The following is a 27,869-nucleotide window of genomic DNA, read 5'->3' on the forward strand; positions in this document are numbered from 1 at the left end:
CAAAGTAATGAAAACCCTGTATAAGTTGAATTATGTGCCACCTGTGATATAATCATTTACTAACATTATGAAGTAAGATTTTAATTTTAAGATTTATGTGTTTCAGAAAGCTTAAGACATCTCCAGTTTATGTCTCTCATCACTATTTTTTACTGGACAGCGAACTTCAGGTTGCTCTGCTTTTGCAACAGCGCTGTGTGCAGAATACAGTTTTTTCTTTCATTGGGTCTATTTATGATTTTTAATTTCCTGGAAAAATCTGCATGTTGCAGATGAGGGAAAATGGGCTCAATTCAGTTCCACTGAGAGGAACTGTGAGAAGAGCTCTGAGTGTGAAAGCCCAGGAGGATTTGGTGTGCTGGAATCTAATTACCTATATTAATTTTTCCAGAAGTACAAAGTATCTTTTTTTCCTCAAGAAGAGGAACTGTGATGGGGTTGTATAGCAAGGTGGTTTGCTGTATCCTGGAAGAGCTGAGGAACCCATCTCCCAGTGTTGTCAGGCCAGTGTCCTTCACAAAGTGCTATTAATGTGAGCACAGAAAAGCTAAACCTTGATTCAATCTTGAGAGCTTCTCAACAGCCCGGAGACAGAGATTGTATCATGTGGAATCCATCTAACCTTTGTACAGAAGGCACTTTACTGAAGTTCCAGTTGAATGCTCTGAATATCAGCTATAATTAAAATTTACAGCTTGTTCATCTGAAATGTAAATACAGAAATTTGAACCTTCTGCACCACCCTCTTGTGTGTGATGAAGCTTAAAGTAAACACAACTGAAGCACCTTAACTTTGGTGACTTCCAAATAATCCGTTACTCTCAAGTGTTAAAACAGGAATTGCAGTTTTTATTGTCAGGTGAGATGTGTTTTGATTCTTTTGGGTACCACAGGCTCAAGAGGGCATGTATGAAACCTAGCTTGCAGTTGCTGTTGGAGCCTATCACTTGTGTGTATCCCAGTTAAAGTAAAATGTTTATCATTTTATTATCTTTTTTCCCTCCAAGATTCTTGACATTTCTGATGTTGGTCGATTGATCTGAGGAACCCAAATGGCAAAGTCTAACTCTCTGCTATTACTGTAGCACTTCACAAGTCAAGATGAGACAACATGAGCAAAACTATTTATTAAAAAAGGAAAAGCTACTTTAGCAAAATGAGTCATAACTTATTTACTTATTTATTTATCTTATTTAGAAGATACTTCAGTATTTCCAAAGCATGAGTGAGTAGGGCAGGGGCTTTTATTTGTCTGGATTTCAGGCAGTGTAAGCAGTTCTTTTTAAAAAACTAATATTCTTAATGCTGAGAATAAGTGACAAAGTAAGTTATTTAGTACATATACGTATCATCTAGACTTCTTTATTTCAAGTAAATAAAAGCAACTGTGTGAGAACCAAAGAGAACAGCATTATGAGATATGTTGCCTTGGGTACCAATTCACACATTTGACCCTTAGTGAATTAAGCTTCACACTGTAACTGCTGAGCTAACCACATGCTCAGATGACTTGGTGGTAAGTATAAGTAAGGACCAAGGAGCAAGAAGGAGTTTTTCTGTAAATAGGTAGTGGCATGAGGCATCAGGTCAGAGCTGTCTTTTGCAATAGGACACAAAAGGTTGCCGTACTGGGATATTTATAAGGCAGGCTCAATATTTTCAGTATTGTTTTATTGGTTGTTGATATGTTATTTTAAATAGTTGAAAAGCTGCACACAAAATGTTTGCAGGGCATAGAAACAGTAAGTTATTTCATTAATCCTTCAGAATTTAAGAACAACTCTACCCCACTTTGTCTGTTGACTCGTGAAGTGTGTGCAGGCATGTCTTACTCCTCTAACTTTGGACAGGAGAATGAGAAAATAGGGAGGATGAGTAGCTGGACTTTACTTGACTTGAGGAAGGGCACAGGGCTTGGGACTTGGGGATCATTGGAGGGCATCTGATGCATCTTTGAGGACAGTTTTGACTTCCCTGTGGAAGGAGCCGGGAAGGTAGTGGAAGAGTTTGTTTGGAAAAGATGGCTCAGCAGATCCTCCTTCCATGTAGTGATACAAATGTGAAGGACAGAGCATTTCTGAGGAGGACTTAGCTCTCATTGCTGGTTCTGGCTTCCCCAGAGCAACAGCAGGATCTGGTGAGGTAGAGCGGCCATGAGAGAATAGCAGTGAGTGAGTCAGATTGCGCTGGACTGCTTATTTTGAGAGGCTGGAGGATGCCCTAACTCCAACATTATAATTCATTTTAATATCTAGAGGTTACGGTCTCTACTTTCTCCTTCTGGATCCCCCTGGAGCCAGTGTATCCTTGGGGAACCCTGCGTTATGTCCCAGCATCAGTGGCTTATGGAGGTCTGTGCTTGGTAGACCGCCTTAGAAGTAACAGAGCAATTGCAGTGTGTGCTTCCCTGAAGTGTTCGACCCGACGCTGGTCATGGGATCCTGCCTCCCAAGCGTGGCTGGTTCAGGCCCTAGACGAGGACTCCGAAAGTAGTGGCGATACCCCTTTGCCAAGACTTTGGCCCGTTTTCTCTGCTTCTGCCTGCCCACTAGAATGTAGTAGAGCATCAGCGTTGGCTTCCTTAGGCTACAAAATTTGGGTTTGTGTATACTGGGTCAAATTCTAACCTCAGCTAGAGGGAAGAGGAACTGCATTGGGGCCTGCTCTGTGACCAGCAGTTCAAAACCTGCCCAGGTTAGAGAGCTGCTGACTAGTTCCAAATCTTAACAAATTGCTTGTAGCTGTAGAATTTCTTAGAGCAATTTACAGCGCTAAATACATTCACCCTTCTTGTGTTAATCATTCTAGTTTAAACATTTAGAAATGTTTCAGTGCTGTTTTTTTTTTTTAAGTGCTTGTAATGTTCAGACAGATTTTTATAAATTGCCTTCCAACTGAAAGACTTGTTTTCCTGTTTGTTTTAAACTGGCATTCATACATACAGGAAATACACACACAGTATCCTGCCATGTTTCTGTTGGCAACTATTAAGTTATCCTTGTCAGAACATGCCAACAGGATTTCTTAGCAAGCTAGCAGAAAGAAAACAAGCAGTCCTCAGACTAAACAGACTCCATGCTTGAGTTGCAATACAGATCTCATGTTAAATGCTGTGTGGATTCTATATTCTTTTGGTTTAAGGCAGTCTTTGGGACTGCAGGTTGCAGATTCAGATCTCTGGAGTTGCTCCAGAGCTGCATTGCATTAGCTGACATCATTATTTGGCCTTCAAAACTGGAGGGCCAGTACCTGAAAATAACATCCTGGTATCAAGAGCTTGTCCCCAGAAATCGATAGTCAGAACGAGCTGTCTCCTGGGTGTGCAAAATCTTTGTTACCACTGTCCCATCACAGTTTCGGAGTTTCTGACCACAGGGAACTGTGGTCAGACCTCAGCTCCTATAACTGGTTTGGTCTAAATTAGAGCAGTTCCAGTATGCTAATGTAGGCTCTGCTAAAACTGGCACAGAACAAGACTCATAGCCAGGAAAATACGCCGGCTCTTTATGGATCTTCGGCAGTTACTGCCGTTCTCCAAGAACTGGAGCTGGGGTAGGATGGTAAAAATACAGCACTCTAATAATCCTGAGCTGCTATTATTTGTTGCGGCTAACAGCCTGCGTCTTTCTGCAGGCTTTTGATTTGATGCAAGTCAGAGCCAGCTTTTGTGGTCTGGCAAGGTTTGCAGTCCAGGTTCTCTTTTGGGAGAGGCAAGAAATAAAATCTTTAAAACAGAGGAAATGTTTAAAACATAATAATGCAGTGTTAACAGTCTTCAAAATCTCATTTTCTACCCCTTACTTTATGAAATACCACTATAAACATAACTGATGTGAGCTAGTCCCGAGGCTTGAGAGCTTGTCACTTGTTTGCCATAGAGCTCATATATGCAGTGACTGCGCTGTGGAGCCTGGAAAGAAGGGAAAGCTAATGTGTGCCTTTCATCTTGGAATGAAGATGTCATGTGACACTACCCTGTGGCTGAGCTGGGTTTTTTCCTGCGCAGCATGTTTTCTAGTAACAAGGAAGGAAACTTTAGTTGCAGAAGTATTATGACTGATTTAAGGGATTGAGAGAAAGAGGCCGAGCTCAGCTGTCACACTGCTTCACATTTCAGAGGCCAGGATTTTCAAATGTGGGCGGATAACCTTGGGCAGTTTACTTCAGCGGTGCAGATTTAAAGTCTTTGCTTTAAATGCTAAGGCTTGAACATGCTGGCCTGAACCTCGGTGCGGCTCGGTTTCAAACGGGGAGGTGTTCCACGCCAGTCGTCATTCCTCGCGGAGCCAAAGGCAGACAGTGGGAAGACAGAGGACTAGGGAATGTCTTGGGAGGCTTCCAGTGGTTCACTTGAGCAATCGGGCTTCTAGATCCTCGTCCAAGTCCTAACCTGGCCAAACCATTGCTAGTACAAATGTTTGCTGCACTTATACACAGGGAGAGTTATTTGGGGATTAATGAAAAAAAAAAAGTACGTAGCTCATTCTTAAGGTGTACATCCAGTCTTGCAGGCTTCTGATGGTCTCTAGGAGAAAAAAGTAGCAATCGTTTTGGCAGTGAAGAGTAGGAATGCCAAACTAGCTCGGTGCTTCAAATGTGTATAGTCATCTAATCTGTGTGTGTACAAATAGGTTCACTTGTGCAAAAACTTTCATGTGCTTGTCCCTGTGTGGATACATGGGTTATGCATATGCTTGGAAACTCGGTCTCCTGCCATTCTTCGTCAATTCTTTTGCTCACAACTCAAATGTATTCCCCTTCCTTTGAGAATTCAATTGCCAGGAGTACTCAGAGCACAGAGGTGGTATTATTCAAAAAATGAAAGTTTTCAGGCATTTCTGTCTGGACAAGAGAGAGGAGCAGGTGAAAGGCCTGAGGGGTTGATGGGGAGCAGAACCAAACACCAACATTTTAGGAAAGAGCAAATTGCTTCCTTTTTAATTTAATCTGGAATATTTAACAAAATAGGGCTGGTTACTTATCCCTTCACTTGATTTGAAGTCAGTGTGACAGCTAGTACAGTAAGTTGCTCCCTTACCAGAATCAGAATGTGCTCCCTTATCAGAATGTGGTCTGGAGAACGTTGCCTTTAGGAATCATTAAAAACATATTTGATTGTCTGTGTTGTATATCCTTTTCCTGCTGTAAAGTTATTTGATAATATCATTTACAATATCAAATGTAAAAAAACCAACATTACAAGAAGGATATTCAAAGACAAAACCTTAAATGTGCCAGGTTTCCTTAAATGTGTTCTTGTTCCAGTTAATAGAAGATGTTTTATTTTCTTGTTTTGATTTTAAGAGGACTTTTCTTCAGTCTTAGATTCTCAAAAATCTTTATTTTTTTTAATAATTAATAATGGAACAGGCTTTTAGTATCTACCCTGGAAGGTAAAAACCCTTAATCACAGTAACATCATTAGTGCTTTCAGGCTTTTAATTTTGATGCTTGACAAAGCACATAGCCATTGATAAGAACAAATAAGTGTTGTTGTGTGCAATTGAGGGAAAAAAGAAAAGCATGAAACCCCTAAGCTTCAAGTAATTAAATTTAAATATGTTATTTGAATTTAGCTGAGATAATGTACAAACTGTGGGCATATTTTTCAATCAGTGAAAGACCCCTTGAGTAAACATGATCCATTTAAATTCAAATCATGGGGAGTGGAAAGTAAATCCTGCTGTGGTTAAGAAGGCATCTTCACTCAAACACTGGGCATTGTGTATCTTTGATATCCAAGTATTCATGCTTTAGTTTTATAAAGGGCCGCTTTCACTCATGGATGCCTACATGCCAGAGACTTTTATTGCATCTATTTATTTCCTGTTTTTTCCTCCCTCCCCCCCAGTAATGAACCAGTAATGAAAAACTGACACTGCCTCTGCCATCCTTTAAAGTGCCTCAAAACTGTTATAATTCAGCACTTATTAGCCTTGGGATATAGCTTTATGGCATTTGGGTGAAGTTTTTGTAGTACATCTGTGCTCTTTCTCTCTCTGTAGGCCACAAGCTCAGAACTGCAGTAATAAAACTACTAGTAGGTGTTTAATGGCAGGTTATTGAGGAAGTAGATAAAAGAAAATTGCAACATTCACATCAGTAGGGAGTGGAGTTTTTAAGGGAGAGGAACTGCTGAGCTTTGAACTAAGGAAAGTTACACTTAGTGCTTTTGTTAAAGGGACCCCTTTTTAAACACCAAAATATCTCGTCATTCTTCACTGTAAAGTGCACTGTTCTGGTAGAACTGGTCCTTGATACATACTGTGTGTGCACATGTGGGAGAAAAACTTGCTATTCTAAGCAATGATGATTTAGAAACAAGTTTTACTTAGTATTTCTTTCTAAATGTCTGGGAATAGAGAAGAAGAAAGTGAAGAAGGTGAAAGAAAAAGTCATCTCCTACTCCTCTCCAAAACTATTCTGTAGTACTATTGCAAACATCTCAAATTTTTATGTTATTCTTTTTGATCAAATTATCCTCTGTATGATTTCTCTAGGAGTGTGTGTGTATAGAATGAACAAATATCACAGTCAAATGTAAGAGACGTTACCGTCTTCTCTTCTGCTCGCTATCAAAGCATCATTTTACAATCTGTTACATGTTTATCTTCACAACATCCCTAAGAGGCATTTTAAAGGCAGAGGGAAGAGGAGCAAAGAATCTAAATATTTTGCACAAGCTCACCCAGAGGGCTGGGACAGCACAGAGTATGAAGCCCGGTTACTCTCTCTTTTAGCTAGAGCTACTCCTGGCGGCTGATGGGATGCTTCTGTTGTGGTGGATCCTAAAAAACCAACCAACCAACCAACCTGATTTACAGGGCTGTTTGCAGAAATAAGAGAGTACTGGTAAAGGAGGGTTTTGTCTGTGCAGTGGGATAGCTTTAGTTACTGAGCCCAGTCCCTCAAGGTCCATGGAGCTGCAGATGACCATCCTATTTCATAGACATTTCCAGCTCTGTGCCACAGAGACAGCAAAGAGCTCCTTGACAGCCTTTGGCCATTCTGGTACCTCGTGACATGGACATCAGCACTCTCAGGATTTCTGTATAGCATACGGAGAAGCAGGATAACAGCCAAAACAAAACAAAAACAGAAACAAGTTACTCATCTGCACAATACAACGCAAGAGAATAGATTAAAAGTTAATTAGGATGAAGTTGCATAATGGTTAGTATTCAACAGTATAAAGGACAGGAAGAAAAAGCTAGGGCCATTCTTGCAACTCTAATCATAAGAATTAGCAAAGGAATTGATATACGAATCCTCTTTCTTATCCTGGAGCCCAGGAGGAGGTTGTCTATACCAGTATGGAGTAGTACCTAGCATGAACTGTCCGTTTTTGAGAGATACAAGAAAGCATTTATTAAACTAGAAAACTAAGCATCCTCCATAAGAAGAGGTGGTTAATATATTTTCTTCAGCTGTGAATAGCCATTTTACAACAGAGCAAAAATGCATTTCCATTTAGCACTTTACCAGCCTACTAATACAGGGCTCACTAAATTCCAATATAAATGCCTGCAGAAATGAAATGGGAAGCCAAGCAAGTTAAAAAGAGGATGAGGGTAAGAAAGTGAACTTTCTCTCTGAAATTGTTAAGGTCAGACCAGAGTAAGTGACAGATTCTCAGTAAAAAGAATTGCATATCTTTCGGACGTGAGGCACCAATTAACTAAGCAGATTTCTCTCTGGTTGGTTTATTGGTAATGTCATGTGTGTGTGTGTTTTAGAGTAATAAATCTGATTTCCAATTTGTTGGCTGCAAAAGGAAAACTCCTGTTGTCTGTTGAGGAACTGTGGGGTTACTGAGCAGATTCTCAGTCCTGCCACAGATCTGACTTGATGGAGCACACCTGGATCCTCCCTGTTGGCTGTGTTTATAGTCTCCTCTCTCGTCCAGTATTTGCCTTTGCATGTGAGAGACAGACAAGAAAAAAGCGAAAGGTTCGGAGGCATTGCTAACAGAGATGCCAAACTGTCACACAGTGAGGCAGCAAGCAGCTCCCTGGAGGTTTCCCGTCAAGAGGGAGACACCCTTTTGTGCCTGTGTGGTGTCTCCTGGTTATTTTCACTTCCATCACAACTGTCCGATATGGTCAAGTAGGTTTGAGGCTTTCAACATTCAATTTTCCTTTCATTTACTGTGACTGTTTTATTTATTTGTCTTTCTTGGTTCTTTTCAAGGATACATGTTTCAAGGGTTGGGTTTTTTTTCTTATTTTTAACATTTTCATGGATCATCATCCTAAAGTTAGAGTAAAAAAAGAAAAACAAAAAAAAAAGGAAAAAGGAAAAAAAAGAGCAACATGTCTACAGCTTCAGGGGACAAAAGAAGAAATACGTTCAATTTAGGAAGACCTCTAATCTCTGGTTATACAGGACAGCTTTGTTAGATAAGATTAAAAATTTCATGAATGTCCCTTTTTATCCCTGGAGACTCCACCGTTTATACCAGCTATTGTCAGCATCAAAAGAGCTTGATAACAGCTGGCTAGAGACGTGACCACACAGCAACACAACAGCAAGAAAGGGCCAGTCAGGTTCATAAATCTTCAGAAACCCGTTCCCCCAGCACAGCCATGAATCTGCTACTATCGCAGTCAAAGGGAGAAAGCATTGTCCGCCAGCCAGTCAAAACCTGAACTTCAGCGATCACAGGGGCTCTATTGAAAGTGTAGGGTGCGCAATGAGATGTTTTCCATTATCTTCTTCGTTGCAGCCCTTATTACGGCACACAGATACAGTTTAAAGGATCTTTGAGTTTAGCTTGTTGCTAGGTAGAGTTTTGCCAAAAGTCATTCAGCCCTTCCCCTTGACAGTGTAGTCCTACTTCATCTGTTGAATACGTTTATATTGCGCCACATGGGACAGGGCCAGATTATGCCAGTTTGGTACATGAGGGGCCAATCTCTGATATCTTCTAGTTGGGAAACACCTAGTGCTATCAAAGCCAGCACCTGGCCCACGGACGTTGAGCTTCCTCATTCTCCAGGAACTGCTCACAGGCTGAGGTGCTAAGCAGGGCCAGTTAGGAGGCACAAACTGGCTCAGACTCTTGAAATAAAAGTTTTCTGGTTCTCATGGGAGGGTCCGAATTTGTATGTATTGAGCTTTATTCTGGTCTTGCTTAATTCAATAACAAAATTTTCTCAGCTTTAGAGAAAACAGTATTGGTCCCTCAGGAGTTTCATAGTTCTTGTAAAGCAAACAGTGACTTAAGACCAGTTAATTTTAGGAGGTGGAGGAGGAGAATCAGTATGGACTGAAATCTAATGCATATGAGTCTTTGTGCACTGTGACTAACACAGGTCAAAAATGAGGCAGAATCTTTTGGTACTTTAGCCTATTATGGAGGTTTGGTCTATAGGCGTCATGAACATTATGTCATTTAGACTACTATGCTGTGTTACTCCAGAGGCTACCTATATAGCACAGCCCAGAATCTAAAAACAAGATCTATTAGAAGGGAATTAAACATAATTTTGTTACAGAAAACAGCAACAATACTTAATGCATACAACCTCACACAAGAAAAATACAATTTCTGAAAGTGCTCACGAGTCAGTAAGCTCTCTCATTGTGAAAGCTACAATTATAAGCATGCATTCCTCATTTGAAACTAAATTATTGCTTATATAATTGTTTTTTTTTTTTTTTTTTTTTTGGCAGCTCCATCCCCAATTGCTTTGATCCAGGCTAAAGAGATAACAAGACACAGCGTTGCCTTGGCCTGGCTGGAGCCGGATAGGCCAAACGGAGTCATCCTGGAATACGAAGTCAAATACTATGAAAAGGTACTGTTCACAATGGACAAGCAAGGAGCTTTGTTTGGGATTAGGGTTTTTTTTTTTTTAACCTCATTTAATTATGTTTTATTTCCAGATAGGATCCCATTCTTTGAAACCAAATAGGTTTAGTTTAATAATATCCAATAAAGGATTTTGTGCACTTGAATGATTGTTTGAAATAATAAGATATAGAGGCTGTTCCAGCTGTGTGGTATGAGTTTGTTTTGTTATTTTTTCTTACCTAGGAAGCAAGTTTTTGTAGCAAGCGTATTTATAATGAGAATCAATAATGTTGGTCAGAAGTGAGGCATTAGCTTTACATCATAGACAGAAGTATAATAATGAGGTATATAACACGCTAATAGCAATAAGATCTGTTTGCCAATAGCTTCTGCTTAGAGTGATGATGTGGGTTGGATGGCTTTTAATAAAGAATAAGGAAAGAAAATTACATTCTTCATACTCTCTGAGTTAGAGGGAGATGTTATTCCTACAAATAACTTCTCTCCTCAAGTATGGAACCATGAAAAGAGCTACTTTCTTTGAAGGTTGTCTGCCAAAATTAACAATTATCTGCTTTTGCTCTCGTGCTGTCACACACATGCACACACACTTTTTAATTTTTTTAAGATAATCACTTTGTTGCTTGCCTCACACATACAGCAAAAGGCAGATGATTTTCGGTGAAGCTAAATTACAATATTTTCTGAAGTATTTTCCAGCCAAAAATAAGAATAACCTTTAAGATGGGACTTTCTGGAAGACATTTTTCAAGTTTTTTCTTTTTATATATGTTTTATATGTTTTGTTATATGGCTCCTGGCTAGTAGGAGGAAAAATGGAGCACCAGCATGTCTGAATAAAATGTCATTTGTTCATCAGCAAAATCATGTTTGAAGACTTGGCTGTTTTCCAGAGGAATTTGTTGTGTGATTTCTTAAATAATCAATGATACATGATCATCATACCCAGAGTTTCATCACCCTTTTTTGGCTCGCTCAGGGATCCCTCCCAGAATGCAGTACTCGAAGTATTGAGCACGGCGGGCAGCAGAGGCTTTTGAGATGTATTTTGAGAATTCCATCATCATTACTCATCGTCTTTCATCATAACGCTTTTGGCAAAGAAGTGGGATTCCACTGTGCATGGCACAGCGAGGCGTTTTTCCTTGCTCACCGCTCTGTTCTTTTGTTGTTAGGACCAAAACGAGCGTAGCTATCGCATTGTGAAGACGGCCTCCAGGAACACTGACATTAAAGGCTTGAACCCCCTGACTTCATATGTATTTCATGTGCGGGCCAGGACAGCAGCAGGATATGGAGACTTCAGTGGGCCATTTGAGTTCACAACTAACACAGGTAGAAACATGCCCATTGATCCCTTTTTTTTTCCTTGAGAGAACAGTGCAAATGTGGCAGAGCTGTGTGTTGGGAGTTTCCCTTCAGTTGCTTGGATTATGGGGCATCTATTCTGGAAAATGTTCCTCCATAGCTGCATGACTCATGATGTGACTGTTGACTGCCATTTCTGCTGTGGCATCTCTTGTCCAAAGGCTGTTAGTGATGTGGCGAATCTGACCTTAGACATCTGTTCGGATAGGTTATATTCTAGATACTTAAAAATACCTCAACATGGCATAAGGAGATGTACATTCTGTAAATACATGGAAGCCATTGATTCTTGAGAGATTTATGTACCTATTATTGTTTAATGTAAATGTGAGGTGTTTACATATGTTTTTGGGTTATCTCATTTGCCGGGGAATACAACCTTGTTACTCCCCTTTGTAAGCTATTGACATAGATCAGTGAAAAGTGTGTTACATTAGATGATGTATTTGCACTTGCCCTTAGACTGTCCTATAAAGAGAGAATGTTTGAATGATATTGTCCATAGAGCTTTTCACTTTGCTCAAGGCAACACGCAAATTTACCACGAAAACATGTTTGCTTTTTGGTGGCAGGAAGGTGATGTGACCAAACCTATTTAATTCTGGACATACAGATCTGTTCAAATCCATTTAAGGTCATGTCAGTCTGTGCCAACATCCTTTAGGATGTTAACAGCTGAAAATAATCAATCCAGCAGGAAGGGGGAAGACATTTTAAAACAACTTGTTCTCTTTGTGTCAGTTGGGGAGTGATCATCTGGCCCCACTGAGAAAAAAGGAAGAAAGAATAGTGGAAAGCAATTAGGAGGGCAAAAAAAAAATAGCCATTATACCCTCTGAGCAGCACTGGAGGGGAGAAGGAGAGGGAGTCCTTGTTCTCAGTGAACTGAGGTTCCCCAAATCATTATCAAACATCATGTCTTCAGCTAATTAGGACCCTCTTGGAAAATTATGTCAAATGACTATATAATGAAGGCCTGAAAGTGGATTTGAGTACTACTCTAAACTGCCTCCACAAGCCAGAATGCCTCATTGAGTGCTACCTAGGTTGATTTTTTGAGGGTGTCTGAAACTAATGCTCCCTTTTCTGTTTCCAGTTCCTTCCCCCATCATTGGCGATGGTACCAATCCCACAGTGCTTCTAGTTTCAGTGGCTGGCAGTGTTGTTCTTGTGGTCATTCTCATTGCAGCCTTTGTCATCAGCAGGAGGTAAGAACTTAAGCTTCTCTCTCCCCCCTCTCTTTCATGAGGGAGCTTTTTGTCTCCTCCAAACAAAGCTAAATTCTTTGATTAGCATCATAAACAGTGCATTTGCATTACAAGCCTTCTCCCATGTAGCTTTGATCTTCTTAACATTAGTACCACAGCAGCATGTGATGTAATGGCAATAGTTCCAGCTCTATTTGTCCTTCAGATGCAAAGCTGATTCCAATAACTGGCATTGAGAAGCAAGCCAACTAGAGATTTGTTGCTAGTGTAATTTGAAGTTAAGTTTGATGGGTATGCGTACAGTAGATCTTCTTGGACTGACTTGTTATATACAGGGCATAAACAACTATACTGTTGTGAAGAAAGCTGTTGGGCTGCTGTGCTCATGGTTTTGTCTTAGACACTAGCTGCCTGTATGAGTCTGCATTAGTCTTGGGTTAGTCCTTCCACTGTGAGTGGAAATGACTGTAAAACAGAAACCTCAGTCATTCAGCATCATATGCAGTAACACAACAGACTGGATCAATAGGTTATTTGATCAGAGCAGAACCACAATCTTCTACCAAGTACTTGTTCGTTCCCCCAAATTCAACCCAGGCATCAAGAAAAATATTGCAAATGGGAAGGATAGTGTAGCAGAAACATAATGCGAGTGCTTCTGACTTCATCTTTTAGTGATTATTCTTATTTAAAAAGATCGGCATGAATTTGGCTCCGTATATTTCCGAGAGAAAACTGGACATATCACTACTCCATCTCAAGTCTGGGATTTGAGGGATGCAGGTTTTCAAGACTGATCAGTCTCCTATCAGTTTAATGGTGACAGCCGTAAATGTGCACAACTTCCTCTTGATTTGCTCACTAAATTGTCTTAAAGAGCACTTAAGTCACTATGATTATAATATCTAGTAAGTACTCATGCATTGTGTTCAACTCAAAGCCTCCAAGCCGGCAAGAAGAAAGATGAGCAGAACATATGGAAATGTAATGCAGAGAGACAGGTTTATTAAAAGCCATTGCAACGGAAAATAGCATTACTGAGCTTGATGACTTAATCTCTTCTCTGCTTTTATTGATCACTTTATTATTTAAGGCAGGATTGATAGCAGGATACATTGGATTTCTAATTATGAGTCGCCACCTTGGAGAATTGAGCCTGTCGAGTTGTTCTGAGATGATTCCTTCCCCTCCTCCCCCTATAAAAAAAAATGTCACTTCCCAAGGCTGATAAACACTGCTTGGTGATTGGCCCTCAATGGATCACTTCTTAGAAAATGAAATGTCAACCCCTTGCCCTCGTATTGATTCTCTTTAGTATCGGCCATAAAGCTGTCAAAGGAAAGGCTGCCTGGAGCCAGGTAGCTGACAGTCTCGCTGATGCTGATGTGTACTCAGCCAGTTCTCACTGCTCAGGCTGTCTGCTTAGTTATCTCTGCCCAGAGGTGTTTAAACTGGACAAAAAAAGCAGACAAAGAACAGTTGAGTAGCGCAGACAAAAGGCTGGTCCAAGCACTGGTGGGGATGGAGGTAAAAGTAGCTTAGTGCAGTGGGTTCAGAGATGCCCCATACCTCTGTACTGATAGGTCCCCAGAGGCTGTGGGAGGGGAAAGACAGCAAAATGAATGAAATACTAAGACAGGGCAAGTGTTCTGTGCATACTGATGCATGGTGCCTTGTTAATTAATAGCCTTCCTCAGTACACAGCTCGCCAGTAGTTGGAAGTAGCTCTCAATAAACAGGATCTAATATCCAATATTACACTAACAATTTTAACCACCTTACCAATGTCATTTAGAGGTGTGGGCTTTGGGGATATTTCGTGATGTTCCTATACCAGCAAAATTAATAGCAAAATAATTATACATTGTTCCAAAATTACTTTAGCAGAGAAAATGCTTTCCTGTCCATACAGTCCCCATGAGGAGGTTTTGTAATATAGCTGTGATCTAAAAGTCATATTTGTACAATCAAAACTGTGCTTTGGCCTGCAGATGTGGCCTCCCTGCATCTGTGAGCCAGATGTTGGCAGTGGACATATTCTGTAGGTGCCCACTTTTGGACGCTGGGTTATTATTACTAATTTAGCATTATTTTTTTTCAAGCCATTACTCAAATCCCAAAATTCATCCTCACAACAGAATTTGTCAGAGGACTTCGCCTTCAGGCAGCTCGAGCTGTTTTTTTCTGTTCTGTGACCACAGCGTTTATGTTAACAGGAGAACTAACCTGCCTAAATGTTAGTTTAAACTTCCTGAGGTTAAGATAAGCATATCCATACAGCTGAAATCAGGGGAGTGTAGCTAGAGTGTTTCTAAACCCTACCCTACCCAACAGGAACACTGAGTAAAATTAGAGTATTTCAAATAGAGTTTTAAAGGATTTGGAAAACTGTGAAACAATAAGAGCTACTTTTTTAAAGGAGTTGGATGGAGAAAGATGGCTTCTACAAAATCCTTTGGTTATCTAAAAGTTTCTGTCAGAGACTCCTGTGTTTGTTAGCTTGCTTTATGTTCTGCTCTGCAAGCTTAGCTGAACACGTTTGCCCGCCTTTGCTGCTGGTTTTGGATCAGCATGCTCCATCAGCCTTGTGTCGAGCGCTGCAGTCACCCCAGCTCCTCTTCTGTCTGTGAACCGAAGGCAGCAGCACCTCAATGCATGCAAGTACCTTCTAGTGTTACTGCTGGTGCTCGGAGAGACCTTCCCTCTCCTTCTCTCCGTGCCCCACCTGTAGATTTGCCTGTGCCTCTGACCCCCGCTGGTTCTGAAGGCTTCTGTGTTTTTTCCTTGAATAGCAGCTATTTAGCCACCACCGCCAAAACCCCTGTAATTGCGGCATTCAAAGCCGTGACAAAGGCTGCCTGTGTCACTCAGGTGAGCGGCCGGGGCTCCTGCCCGCTCTCCTGCCCCGGGGCAGCGCGTCCCTCCGTGCCCAGCCTCTCACCGGGACAATGGCAGCCAGGAGCCTCCTGCCCCGAGCCAGCAGGAAAGGTCAGCAGGTGGCAGAGGGAGACGTGGAAGGAGGTAGTTAGTTTGGAAGGTATTATTTAAAGTTAATAAGCTACAATTATATTGTTTGAACAGTAATCCCTTTGTTTCCTTTTGCTTTTTGCACATCCTTGGGTTTTAGTGGGGGGGAAGATTATTTTTTTATCTGTTAATAGGGTGATTTAAGTTTTGAAAGTAAGATAAAAAGCATTTTTTCATACTTAAAAAATACTTTCATGCAAAGAACATTTGTGTTTTGTATCGCCCATCTGTATTTGAACATCAAGAAAATGAATTTGAAGGGGTCCTGCTTAAAATGCAGAATCTTTTTGGTTTTTTTGTGTAGTATCCAAATCATCTCTGCAGTCCCCCTAGCTGACTTGGTCCAGTATGATAGTGGGTGCTATTTTGTGCTGACTCTTCCTTGTTCGGTTCAATAACTCGGAGCAGAATGTAGTCCTTTTATTTAACTCTGCTCTGTTATACCGGTGCTGTAAGTCCTTGGGCAAATAAATGTTTTAAATTGGCATTTGGATCCAGTGTGGTTTTTAATAAGGCTCTTCTTGTGATTTGAAGTCATTTGTGTTTAATTGACTTTCATCAAGAAAAGAAGCTCCCAACCAATTATGGGGTGTTCCTGCTTTTTATGTCTGAACGCAAGTCCAGCTGATATTGTCTGGAGCTGTGAGACTTGGTTCAAAGATGGGTAGTCTTGGCATGTTCAGCAGGATTTTTTTTTTCTTCTGTTTTATCAATAATTTAAAGTTTGTACTATTGATATAGTAACGCCCTACACTAAACAATGGCAAAGACAAAGGTTGGGAGATGGCCTCTTAGCTGGTAGCGATGGGAAGTTGCCATTGTTTGTAGGCCCAGCACAGAACAGGAAGTTAAGATGCTTTTTGCTGGTGGGCATGAAAGGTTTTTGCTGACAGGAGAATGGTGAAACTCAGGAAGATTTGCTGCAATCAACGCTCCGCAAGTTGCATATTATTTTCTTCCTGCTTTCTCCAAGCTTTTGCACCCTTTTAACTCATCTCTGCCAGTAGGTCTTTCACTCACCCAGTCCCTTTTCCTTCCTCTACCACTTTCCATTTTCAGGCTTTTAACCCAGTCTCACTTCAGTATCCCCAAAACAGTGGTTGTCTTGCCCTGCTCTGGGCACCCTGTTCCAGTCTTACCCCACCTTTCCTTTGGTCTTGGTTTCTCTTTCTTCCTTCGCTCTTGTTCGCTCCAGCCCAGACGCTTTTGCCAGTTGGGTAACCTGGGTCTGACACGATGGGATGTTTGCCCCAACTTCCATAGGAACAAGCAAGCTGAGGACTAAACCACAATAAGGCCTTCTCTTTGGCAATGTCTGTTCTTACACCTGGTTCTGCATTTTCAGTGAACTCTATGTAAAAGCCCAAATCAAACCTCCACATCTAGATACCATTAAACACCAGGGAACTTCTAATCACAATACACATTTGGCTGAACTGACTTCTCAATATCCTCCCTATCAGAGTAACCGCTTCTATTATTAACTTTTCTTAATGCCACTTACCCTTTGAGGTTTAATGCTGAACTAATTAAATATATAACTGTATGCATAATTGTGTGTGTAGGTGTAGAAATAATAATCTATTGAATTAACATACTATACACTACATTATTGCGTTCCCCTCAGAGGTTTAGTAGAGGGGTTCTGCCATCAAGAGTTCTTTTTGTCCCCTTCAATTATATGGTGATAAAAAAAAAATTACATTTTTGATGACCAGGATTTCTTTGCTTCAGTTGTGATTTCTGTGTTTATAGACTGTTTCAAAATTTTCAGTTAAATAAGGGTGGAGGTATTGGCATTTGCCCAATTATGTTTGAAAATCAATCTACCAAAACACCTCTGTTGTAGCATTTGAATCCATATATGATTGTGCTGAAAAGCAGTTTGGCCCTTTTTTTGCACTGAATTGCAAACGCACATTTGAAGAAAAAGTAGCTGAAATGCAAGCTTTCTTTTCTTTGTTTAAATGCCGAGATGCAAATACGATTTGTGTTTGCCTTGATGCTTTGTTGATGCCAATAACACTTAGAGCAGTTTGAGGAGAGGAGGCTCCTACCCCGCTGGTAGGTGTAAGCTGTGTCACGGGCTCTTGTAGGGGAGCTGCAGAGCACAGGTCGTGGCAGGTGTAAACAGCTCAAGTCTCAGCAGGTCAAGAAGACCGAGCTCATCTCAAAGTAAGATGTTTATTTTGAACTGTAATGCTCTTTTTTGTTCTGACAGACGCAGTAAGTACAGTAAGGCTAAGCAAGAGGCAGATGAGGAGAAACATTTGAACCAAGGTAAAAAGCAATGGGGCTTGGGATTTTTGATTTGGTTCACAAAACATGTCCCATGTTCTGATGATGCTTAGGAAATAAGGAATGACATTCCTCTTGAGATGAATATGTTTGTTTTCCTTATTTGCAACCATCCTTATACAAAAAGTATGCATTTTAGTAACAGGGAAAGTAGAAATGTCTGTATAAAATATATTTGAGGGAAAAGACAGGAAGAAGGTTCATCTATTTTTTCCCTTTGTTCCTTTCTGCGAGAAGACTCCTCCTCTTGGCCAGTGATGTCTAGGCATGATTTTTCCCCACAGTACTCTGCTAAAGAGTTTTTCCATCTTACTGGATGGGCCAGAGGCAGTCCTGCAGAAAAGGAAATGTGAACTTTGCTGCCTTTTTTTCAGGACTGAATCCTACTGTTACTTCCATCTCAGTCACCCAGGTACCAAATTTAGGACCTGAACTCAGAATTTCTTTGCTCCCCAAATGGAAATTTCATGTCTTTTTCTTTCATGGGTCCATAGTCTGACCATTGGCCTGTTAGTGATGGCAGTGATTTGTGAAACTCATTTATTGGCAAAAGCCTGATTCTTTCTGTCAATACTGGGAGATATTAAACATTTGCATTAAAAAATCACATTGGGGAAAAATATGTTAAGTCCTTTCTTCTTTCATCAGTCATTCCTGGCTTACAGTACATTTTTATTGTACACTCTCTTTGGTGTTGTATATCATTAAGGCTTCAGTCTCATATGTTCTGTGTTCAGCAGCATGTAGATCAGTGACTTCAAATAAAACATTTCTGCCTTGCAGGTGTTAGAACATATGTGGATCCTTTTACATATGAGGATCCAAACCAAGCTGTGAGGGAATTTGCCAAGGAAATCGATGCCTCCTGCATAAAGATTGAAAAAGTTATTGGTGTGGGTAAGTGCCAAAACTTTTGCATTTTTTGCAGTAAATAGAGTTTTAAATTGGCTTTTCGGAGAGCTGGCATTCAATGGTCTTTGTATGACAGTTCCCCAAAATGAACTGACTATTATGGTCTGACAACACAGGTGTATGCTTCAGGTTCATGACCAATGGGTTCTTGTGCCTTTTTCCTGAAGGGGAATTTGGTGAAGTGTGCAGTGGACGTCTCAAAGTACCAGGAAAAAGAGAGATCTGTGTTGCTATCAAGACTCTAAAAGCTGGTTACACTGATAAACAAAGAAGAGACTTTCTGAGTGAGGCCAGCATCATGGGACAGTTTGACCACCCCAATATCATCCACTTGGAAGGTGTAGTTACTAAATGTAAGTAGGTCATTTTCATGACAAGGCCAATTTGGAAGTCACTGAGAAATTAAATCTGTGGTCTTTTTTCTTTTTTCTTTTTACCCTCTCTCCTGTGAAATGACAGATGGAGCAGATCCACTGATAGCTAATAGGAGGAAATCAGTGCAGGACAAGTCATTAATCTTGTTGTCAGCTATAAATGGGTTTATGGTTTCAACTGATACTCTATCTACAGGCAGCTTGTACAAGATTTTGTAGGGGGAATTAAATACTGCAGGGGTCGGGGCTTTTTTTTTTCCTTCTTGCTATGCCAAACAGGCATCTTTCACATCTTTGTGAAACTGAGCTGATTGTTGCAGGATAGGCAGATGGTAAGCAAAGAATTTAAAATGGTTGGAGGAAAAATATCAAAACAAAACTACAGTGTTGTATGTTTGAGATAAAAAGCCCAGATGTAAAGAACAGGGCTTTGAATTGAAGTAGTCTGTTTTAGTATGAAACTTGCTTATTTGTTTTCTTTGATTTACAGGTGTGATAACTTCACTCTGTTTGCAGAAATTACCTGGCTGATCTTTCTGTTTGGTTGGATTGGGTTTTTAAAAATTGTTTAAGTCTGTTCGCATTCACTGTGCCCATTAACTCTGTCTGAGAAAGAGAATGACTGAGCTCGCTGGATGCTGTTTCCAGGCTAGAACTGGAAATACACCTGTGAGCCATGTTTGGGTCCGAGTTCATAACGTGCCGCTGAGCTGGTGCAGTTATTGTTCAAGATGGCCCTGTTCCAGCTGCTCTAGGTAGCGTGTTGGCAAAGCGTGGCACCGGCTGCTAATCCGGAAAGACCTTTTAGATTTAGGGGCTCGTTCTCAGGGCAGCAAAGACATCAGAGAGTGAGCCCGTGAATTGCTGTTAAAGGGTGGGATTTGTGGAGCTTACCTCCTGCAGCTGAGAGACTGTGCAGGCAGAACAGAAACTCAGGATGTTAATCGTGTAAGGAATTAAAATTAGGTGGGTAAGAAGTTATAAAATATAACTAGAAGAGCATAAAATATCTCCAGTAGAGGATTGTCAAAGCTATCAGTAGCACTGAAAAACCCTGTCCCTCTTGAATGTTGGTGGGAGCTGGATGCTTACTTTACCACTTGTGTTTCTGGAAATCCCCCCCTACTCCTTTGTGTTTCCTTCTCCTGGTCTGCCTGTTCTCACTGTAGTTGAAAATGTGCCTCATATAGGATGTCACTGTTTGCTCCTCAAGACAAATTTCACTAGGGGAAAAAAAGGGGTCTCAGACTTCTTTTGCCCATTGTTTTCTAGGCCTCAGAATTTAAATCAAAATATAATACTCCATTTAAATTTTGTGGGTCTGTTTCTCTCTCTCTTTTTCTCTCTTTTCATCTTTTTTTCCTTTTTTTTTTTTTTTTAAACAAAGAGGGGAGTCTCTGTTCAGGTCACAGTGTGTTTGCCATAGACAGTGATTTTTGTAGCATCACTGTGAAAGAAAGAGGCAAAACAGGATCTTTGTGTTTAAATCCCACCAAGGCTCTAAACCCCATAGCTGTTACAGCTCTGGCAGTTATAAATGGCTGTATGCATTTGCATAATGCAGTTGTCACTGAATTAAAATGATTTGAAATTTTCACCGAGGAGGTGGTAGCCTGACCCAAGAACATTTCATTGCCTGGCTCGCAGTAAGCAGTATTTCTGCTGCAAGCCAGCTTAGTTACCTCAGAGCTGGTGCGTTTGGTAAACAGGGCTACTTAAGAAGACATTCATCTCAATTTCTCCATAGGTTTTCTGAATGCTGTGATAAATGAATGCATTTAATAAACTGAAAATTAAAATGTGAGATAAATAGTGGAGTAGATGGGAGTTGAGGGGAGAGAGGCAGCAGAAAACCATGAATACATTATTGGCTGCTAGTCAAGTACTTTAATAATTGACTCGCTGATGGTAACTTCTCCTCTCTCTCTTCCCCCTCCCCAGCTCAAGAAGTGCCTGAGTAATGAAATTACGTGTTAATGCACTGAAAGAGTCTCCCTTTCTTCCTTTCTACGTTGACATAGTGTTTTTTGATTGAGGAAGGTTAATTAAAACTCATTTAGGTGTATTTGTTCTGTGGAAGAGTTCTGGTCACAGCTGTGAGGATAAATGAAATATGCAGATTTGGTTGGAGTTCTTTCTGTTTTTACTGAAGAATGCTTGGAAAGGTGAATTAGAGGAGGAATGATGTTTTATCGCATCTCTTTCCTTAAGGATGCAAATACTCAGCCAAGGTCACTAAACCCACACACCACAGTTTGCTTTGTGCAATACCATGTCTTTTCTGCTTTGTTCATGCAAATCAGAAAGGGCCCAGCTGCCTGACTGGCATTTCACAGGTCTGCTGGTTTGCATGCAACCAAAACAGTAGGAGTTTTGCTATCAGCTGGGCAGGCCAGGAGAGTTAGGAACAGGAAAAAGCCTGCAAATGCTAGCTTGGGACTGACCAGGTGAAGTAAGTAATGATGAGTGAAATAAGTGACATATTTCACATATATGTTAGCCTAAGTGAAGTAATGTAAAATTTTCAGGATAGCCAGTCCTTATAGCATATTGTTTTCTAATCAAAAAAAGGGTTACTTCAGAACAGAAATCTGACAAATGAAGGGAGAAGGAACTTGGTAAAAAATGCACTGAAGTAGAAGTGATTATGGGAGCTTCTCAATGCTGCAACATTTCATAGTAGAGCAGTTTTCATAGCCGGTTGTTCTGGAGCAGATACTTACTGGTGAAAGAAGCAAGGAAAAGTTGAGTAGTTCTGATAGGTCAGTTCTGTCTTGGTATCGACAGTGTCTACAGTCTAGGTGACGTCCACTGAACCCTTCTTCCCCAGTAATGGTCCCTTATTCAGAGCTGCTCCAGGCAGTTAAGTACAAAAGTGCAGTTTCTCTGGGACATTGTTTTTATGTAGGAGAAAACACTGCAGTTCCTTAGCTAAAGCAAAGAGTTGAGAGGAAGGGTTTCCGTCCCCGGCTGGTGTTCATCGACGTGTGCTCCCTTGACTGCGGGTGGGCTTAACAGTGCTCATTTCAGGACGAGGCTTTTGCCTTTCAAACTTTTACAAGTCACTTAACTTCTCTACATCTCCCGTTGCTGACTTTTAAAATGGAGATGATATTGGACTCATTTCTGCAAATATCCAGGTGCTGAATATCAAACATAATTAACCACTGGAAATAATTAGTGTTATTTAGTATGTACCTAAATGTTTTCAAATTCAGTGTCGTGTGACTTTGTAAAGCACTTGAAGGCAACATCAAGCATTATTTATAAATTTGCTATTATTTTTAGGCAGAAAAGTGCCTAGAAAGCATTCTTGTGCCAGTAACATTACATTTCTCTCCAGATTGCCCAGCCTTAGTTCTCTGTATTGCGCCGTGGAAAGCTGAGTGCTGCTGAAGCATTATACCCCACATGTGACACAATTCATTGAATCATTTATCCTGTGGTTGACTTCATGAGGCAAATGGCTTTGGCTCATTTATAAATAATGAGAGACACAGGATACAGATTTAAGATAGAGAAAGTTGAGAGGAACAGTTTATATTTTGCACTTCTGAATACAGTTGTCTTCGAGTACCCTGTAGCTGCAGACAATTTTCTAACTCCCCTAAAGTATTGATGTTTCAAAAGAGAGAAAGAAACCAAAGCATTCACGAATCCCATTTTGGAAAGCAAGGCTATATAGTCTGCAAACAATTTAACTACACTAAAGATTTCTGTCAAGTTTGAACAGATCTTTTCTTCTTAGCTGGCAATTATCAGTTCATGTATTCCTTAGAGACCAGGAGCCACTTTAACTAAAGACCTTGTCAACAAGTCACCTAAAGGGTTAACCTTCCAGATGGAGCCCTTTAAATGTTCTTGTCCTATAATATTCTTCTCTTGCTCCCCACAGCTGAGGCATAAGCTTGGTGCTTTTCAAATTAAATTAGATTGTGTAAGACAGGTGTCTTGGCAGTAAAATCATGTGCAACCCATTTTTATCCCATTAACATCAGTGTTCATCACCGATTTCTGTTTTTCTTTCTGCAAACTCTAGGTAAACCGGTAATGATCATAACTGAGTACATGGAGAATGGCTCCTTGGATGCCTTCCTCAGGGTAGGTGACTGCTTCGTAATAAACTAAGGAGATTTTATACTGGGAAACAATTTCTGGTTTCTTATTTTGGTTCTGTTTTGCAGGAGGATATTGAAAATACAGTATTTTAAAAGAAGTTATGTTTATACTTGGTAAATTCTGTTTCTTTTCTGGTTTTGCTCCTATAGAAAACAGAATAAATGGGAAGTAGAAGGATATAGAATAAATGAAATGTTTAAAATACCAGGCTCTTAAATAATCCATGTTTAAAAGGGAACAGTTTTGATTTGCTCCGTTTTTGAAAGCATCACACTGCTGTAGACTCATTAAAACTGGATACATTGCATACATCACAGGAAGCTGTAACAAAACCTCTGGGTTTGTACTTTACTGGTGAATTATAGACACTAGTTAGGAGAGTGAGGAAATAACACTGCATTTTATTTCAGACAAGACGGGGATCCGGAGATACGCTCTTTGCCAATTTCAGCAATGGCAGTAATGTAGCTTTTAGCGTAATGCTCTGTGATTTTCTTCCTTCCCTCATATGCAGAAGAATGATGGCAGATTTACAGTAATCCAGTTGGTGGGGATGCTTCGTGGCATTGGCTCAGGAATGAAGTATCTGTCTGACATGAGTTATGTGCATCGGGACCTCGCTGCACGAAACATACTAGTCAACAGCAACTTGGTCTGCAAGGTGTCCGACTTCGGCATGTCCCGCGTCCTGGAAGATGACCCTGAAGCAGCTTATACCACACGGGTAAGGAAGGAAGGAAGGAAAATAGCCTGTGGATTTTCTTGCCTACGTAAGATTTTTGTCCGACAGTGTGGGAGGTGGCAATAGTTTGTTTTAAAATAATCTCAGGCATAAGTGAAAACCTATATCACAACATAAAAATAAACATTGGCCCAGGCTCCATAACAAGTATAAATTGATGTAGTGTTATTGCTACATCAGTGGCTACATCAGTATTTCTTCTCTAAGGATGCGACCCATGTTATTCTTCTGGTTCTCTTAGTGTGCTAGGAGTGCGTGACAGGAATCTGATGTCAGAAATTAGAGCTTGGGCTTCCATTCCTTCTGACATCTAGAGGGGTGCATAATTATTTGCAAGTGACTAGTCCCGCTGAGGTTTGAGACAGCAAGTGTAGATTTGCCACAAAAAAAAAAAAACACTTTTGCCCATCCCAAAGCTCTTCATAAATTTGACCCAAATAACTTGAGCTGGGAAAAGTATGAGGCCTGCATTCCCAAGATTGGTTATGGTAAATGCTTTTGCCTCACCTTTTTTTTTGTTGTTGTTTCCCTCCCATTTTTTCTATATATCAGCTTCCCACTGTTACTAATTTTGCTAAGCCATTTTAGTATGCTGCTTGTGAAATAGTACTAATGCAAGTACTTCTGCCCACAAAACAACATCCCAACCATTACCAGCCTTTGTACCAATACCTCTGTAATTAACGTGTGCCTGAAAAAAAAAGTCAGAGAGTTTATAAAGTCTCTTTTTTAACTGCTTATTTTCTTTGTTTTTAAATATCTGCCATTCTCCATCTGTTCTCCCTAGTGCAGAGTTTGTTTGCAGTACTCAGTTTTTGCAGTTTAATCCCCACACTCATCCTTTAATGGATTCACAGTTCATTATGGGAAGGATAGACTCATGTACTATTAAATGCTGGCCAGCCTTGGTATTTCTCACTCATAGGGGTGGCAAGTGGAAGAAGCAGAAGCAGAGGTCTGGGAAGCTGTATTCAGGGAAATCAAAGCTTAGACAAACACACAAGGGCAAGACAGAAATGACTGAGAAGTCTCCCTTTGAATTTAGTGAGTGCAGATACAGTATTATGTTTTCTCTCAGAAGTAAACTACAGGGAATCAATGCAATTTGCATTACAGTGCATTGTCTTCATTTGCTATCAGTAATGAAGAATCAGGAAAATTTGGGTGAACTCCACTGTACTCAAACAGCTAAATAAAAAGAGCTTACTGACAATTTTTAAAATGACAACCATATGTAAGCAATGCATCTGTGTCCATGCATCTGTGTCTGAAAGGAGGAATCGAGTTTTTCATAACCAGAGATGATACAGTAAAATGCAATTTTTAAAGGCTCCTGTTTTGGGAGGATTGTGCGTTCTGTTCCCCGTTAGTATTGTAACTCGTTAAAGTGAAAGCATCCCGTGGCCACAAAGAGGCACATAGTACCACGAATTGATTCACAAAGGGCCTGATCCAAAGGCCAGAGAAGCCAGTAGAAGGACCCCTTTTGATTTCAATGGGCTTTGGAACAGGTCCATATTAAACACTTGAGAAGTATATGAGGACAATAAACTATTAAGTATACACATGCTGCACTCAGTTATGGATAAAAGTATCTACAAGATTGCTGAGAAAAAAACTTACCAAAATAAACTTAATCAAAAAAGCATAAAAGCAAATGAAAAAACCCTAAAAGCTTTGTTCAGCTTAAGTCATTTCCCAGATGTAACTGCAGGAAACCAAAAGCTCAATTAAAAACACCTTGTATATTAGCATAAACAAAAGGAGAAATCTCTGGCCTGGGATCACTCAGCTAAGGCAAAATCAGATAAACAGGATGGAGAGAGTTCCTTTTAAAACAGTGCAGAACCCCCAGTGGCCCAGATCAGATGCCCCCAGTGTTTTTATTTGTTTAAAAAAAAAATTGTAACAAGAGGCAGCTCTCTCCAACTGCTATCCAAAGCTGCCTTGTGACATGGTCCAGCATAAAACTCCTTGCGCATGGACTGGGAGAGCCAGAGGCTTGCTTACCTTCTCACAGCCTTTGTAGGATTTGGGATATTGCCCAGGGGAAACACCACAGCGTTCATAAATCTTCCCAGTTCATCCTCTCTCTGTTTTACCCTTTTGAAAAACAAAATGTTTATAAACCCGCTTTTCTGAAACAGGGCAAACAGGTCAGACAGGCAAGCAAGGAAATAGTCATTAACAGCATGTACTTATTTGTTTTGTCAACTAAATCTCTATCATACACTTTGTAAAAGCTCCGGCCTTTTCTCATACTTCTGCATTGCCCTAAGCAGAGATATCTAAGTGGGCTGATAAAAATACATTTTAACAATTTACTGGTTCGCCTCCCTGTCACTGAAGAAAGCAGATGGACAGCATTGCCTCCTGGTTGAATCTGACAGTTTTATGGCAGGAGAAAGTGAATGCCTTTTTAAGAACGATTCTGGAGTTGCATGCAGAAAACCATTCTGTATTTTTAATGGCGAGGTAGAAGATGGTCAGCCGCACGCAGTGCTGGCTCAGCGACTCACTAGCCGCTGGTTTCTTTTCTTTGTGACAGGGCGGCAAGATCCCTATCAGGTGGACTGCACCGGAGGCAATCGCCTACCGTAAATTTACGTCGGCTAGTGATGTGTGGAGCTATGGCATCGTCATGTGGGAAGTGATGTCCTACGGAGAGAGACCTTACTGGGATATGTCCAATCAAGATGTAAGTCTCCTCCTGAGACTTCCTCGTCCTTTTCCTTTTCTCTCCTCCCCCTTTATTTTTTTCTTTAGATGCCTTGCTGATGTTTTTGTGTGTCAATTGCCATGTGGTTATAACACATTTCTCCCAGGTTTTTAAAAAGGTTATCATAATTCCTGTTTTCCCAGTGAACCTCTCCAGAACAAAGACTTCCATGAATACCTCAAGCCGCGTATATGATCAGGGGAGGCGGATTCTCAAGTTAGGATCTATAGTTTATGCATGTATCCTCCCTCTCTCCCTCTCTTTTTCTCTCTGCCCTCTTTCCTTTGCTCTTTTTTCCTTTTTTTTCTGTCTCTTTTCTTCTCTCTTCTCTTTTTCTTCTCTTCTTTTTTCCTTCTGTCTTCTCTTTGAAAGTAAAGTTTTAAGTGGTTAAAGAAAGAAAAGTGAAGATTAGAGCAAAGAGAAATGAATTTATTCAAACTGTCAAATCATAATATTGTAAAGAGAGGAGAAATTTGAATATTGATATTAAATCTCAGTGTTATTGAAAGTCATTAAGAAAAAAAACACTTTAATGGGGCTTCTTATTAGTAATTAATTCCTCAAAACCCAGTATGCTCATAATTCTTCCAAATGATTTTATTTCTTTTAGGATATCTAAGACAACACATATGAAATCCAATTCTGATTCTCAGTTAGGGCATCCCCACAACGATAGCATAGCTGCCCCCCGAGGACATTAAAAAGCAGCTTTGCTAAATGACCATTCTTAAATTATGCATGTCCTGTTTAACTGTACCATCTGGACTACTTCAGTGTATTCCAAGAGGGAGCATACACAATGACTGCTATTTCTGAAGAGTATTTAATAATAATACTAATAAGGGCTTTTTCTAATAGATTTTTTATTAAATTAAAAAAAAAAATTCCAGCGAAAATGAGACATAGATTATCCATAATTCTTTTCCCAGGGGATTTATAAACATAAAGGAGGAAGAAAATGTTAATCTGAATATATGGTCATGGGAGTGGTTAAGTCATTTTACAAGTCATCTGCTTTCTTATGTAGAGCTGAACATTTTCAAAGAGTGTCTAGATGTGGATGGCATTTAATCTAAACAGAGGATTTAATTTTAATTCCCTTCTGATGTGAAATGTCTCTTCTGGCCCTCAGTCTTGCCTTCCTTTGCTAACAGGAAGTCATCAAGACTTAGCAAGAAAACAAAAAACACCAGATTCATCTCAGTTATATAGGGCATGTCCGCACAGCTAGCAGATTAGCCTGGTGTACAGTGCTAGTGTGCAATGCTAGACCATGTTGAAAAGC

General features: G+C 40.3%; 1 protein-coding gene across 4 annotated transcripts in view; it reads left to right on the forward strand.

The window, feature by feature from the left end:
- The window catches only part of EPHA4 (EPH receptor A4), a 108,766-nt gene that overhangs the window by 70,637 nt on the left and 10,260 nt on the right, over nucleotides 1-27,869 (forward strand). For 3 of the 4 annotated variants that reach the window (XM_067301928.1, XM_067301930.1, XM_067301929.1), the window contains exons 6-14: nucleotides 9,676-9,800; nucleotides 10,993-11,152; nucleotides 12,282-12,393; nucleotides 17,642-17,700; nucleotides 18,502-18,615; nucleotides 18,798-18,983; nucleotides 23,044-23,105; nucleotides 23,638-23,847; nucleotides 26,414-26,563. In XM_067301928.1, the coding sequence (XP_067158029.1) occupies nucleotides 9,676-9,800; nucleotides 10,993-11,152; nucleotides 12,282-12,393; nucleotides 17,642-17,700; nucleotides 18,502-18,615; nucleotides 18,798-18,983; nucleotides 23,044-23,105; nucleotides 23,638-23,847; nucleotides 26,414-26,563 (1,178 nt within the window). Of the gene's footprint in view, nucleotides 1-9,675; nucleotides 9,801-10,992; nucleotides 11,153-12,281; nucleotides 12,394-17,641; nucleotides 17,701-18,501; nucleotides 18,616-18,797; nucleotides 18,984-23,043; nucleotides 23,106-23,637; nucleotides 23,848-26,413; nucleotides 26,564-26,727; nucleotides 26,794-27,869 lie in introns of those variants that run through there. The other variant, XM_067301931.1, reaches the window with a different exon arrangement.

This window comes from Apteryx mantelli, chromosome 9 (assembly GCF_036417845.1).
Source record: "Apteryx mantelli isolate bAptMan1 chromosome 9, bAptMan1.hap1, whole genome shotgun sequence".
NCBI lineage: Eukaryota > Metazoa > Chordata > Aves > Apterygiformes > Apterygidae > Apteryx > Apteryx mantelli.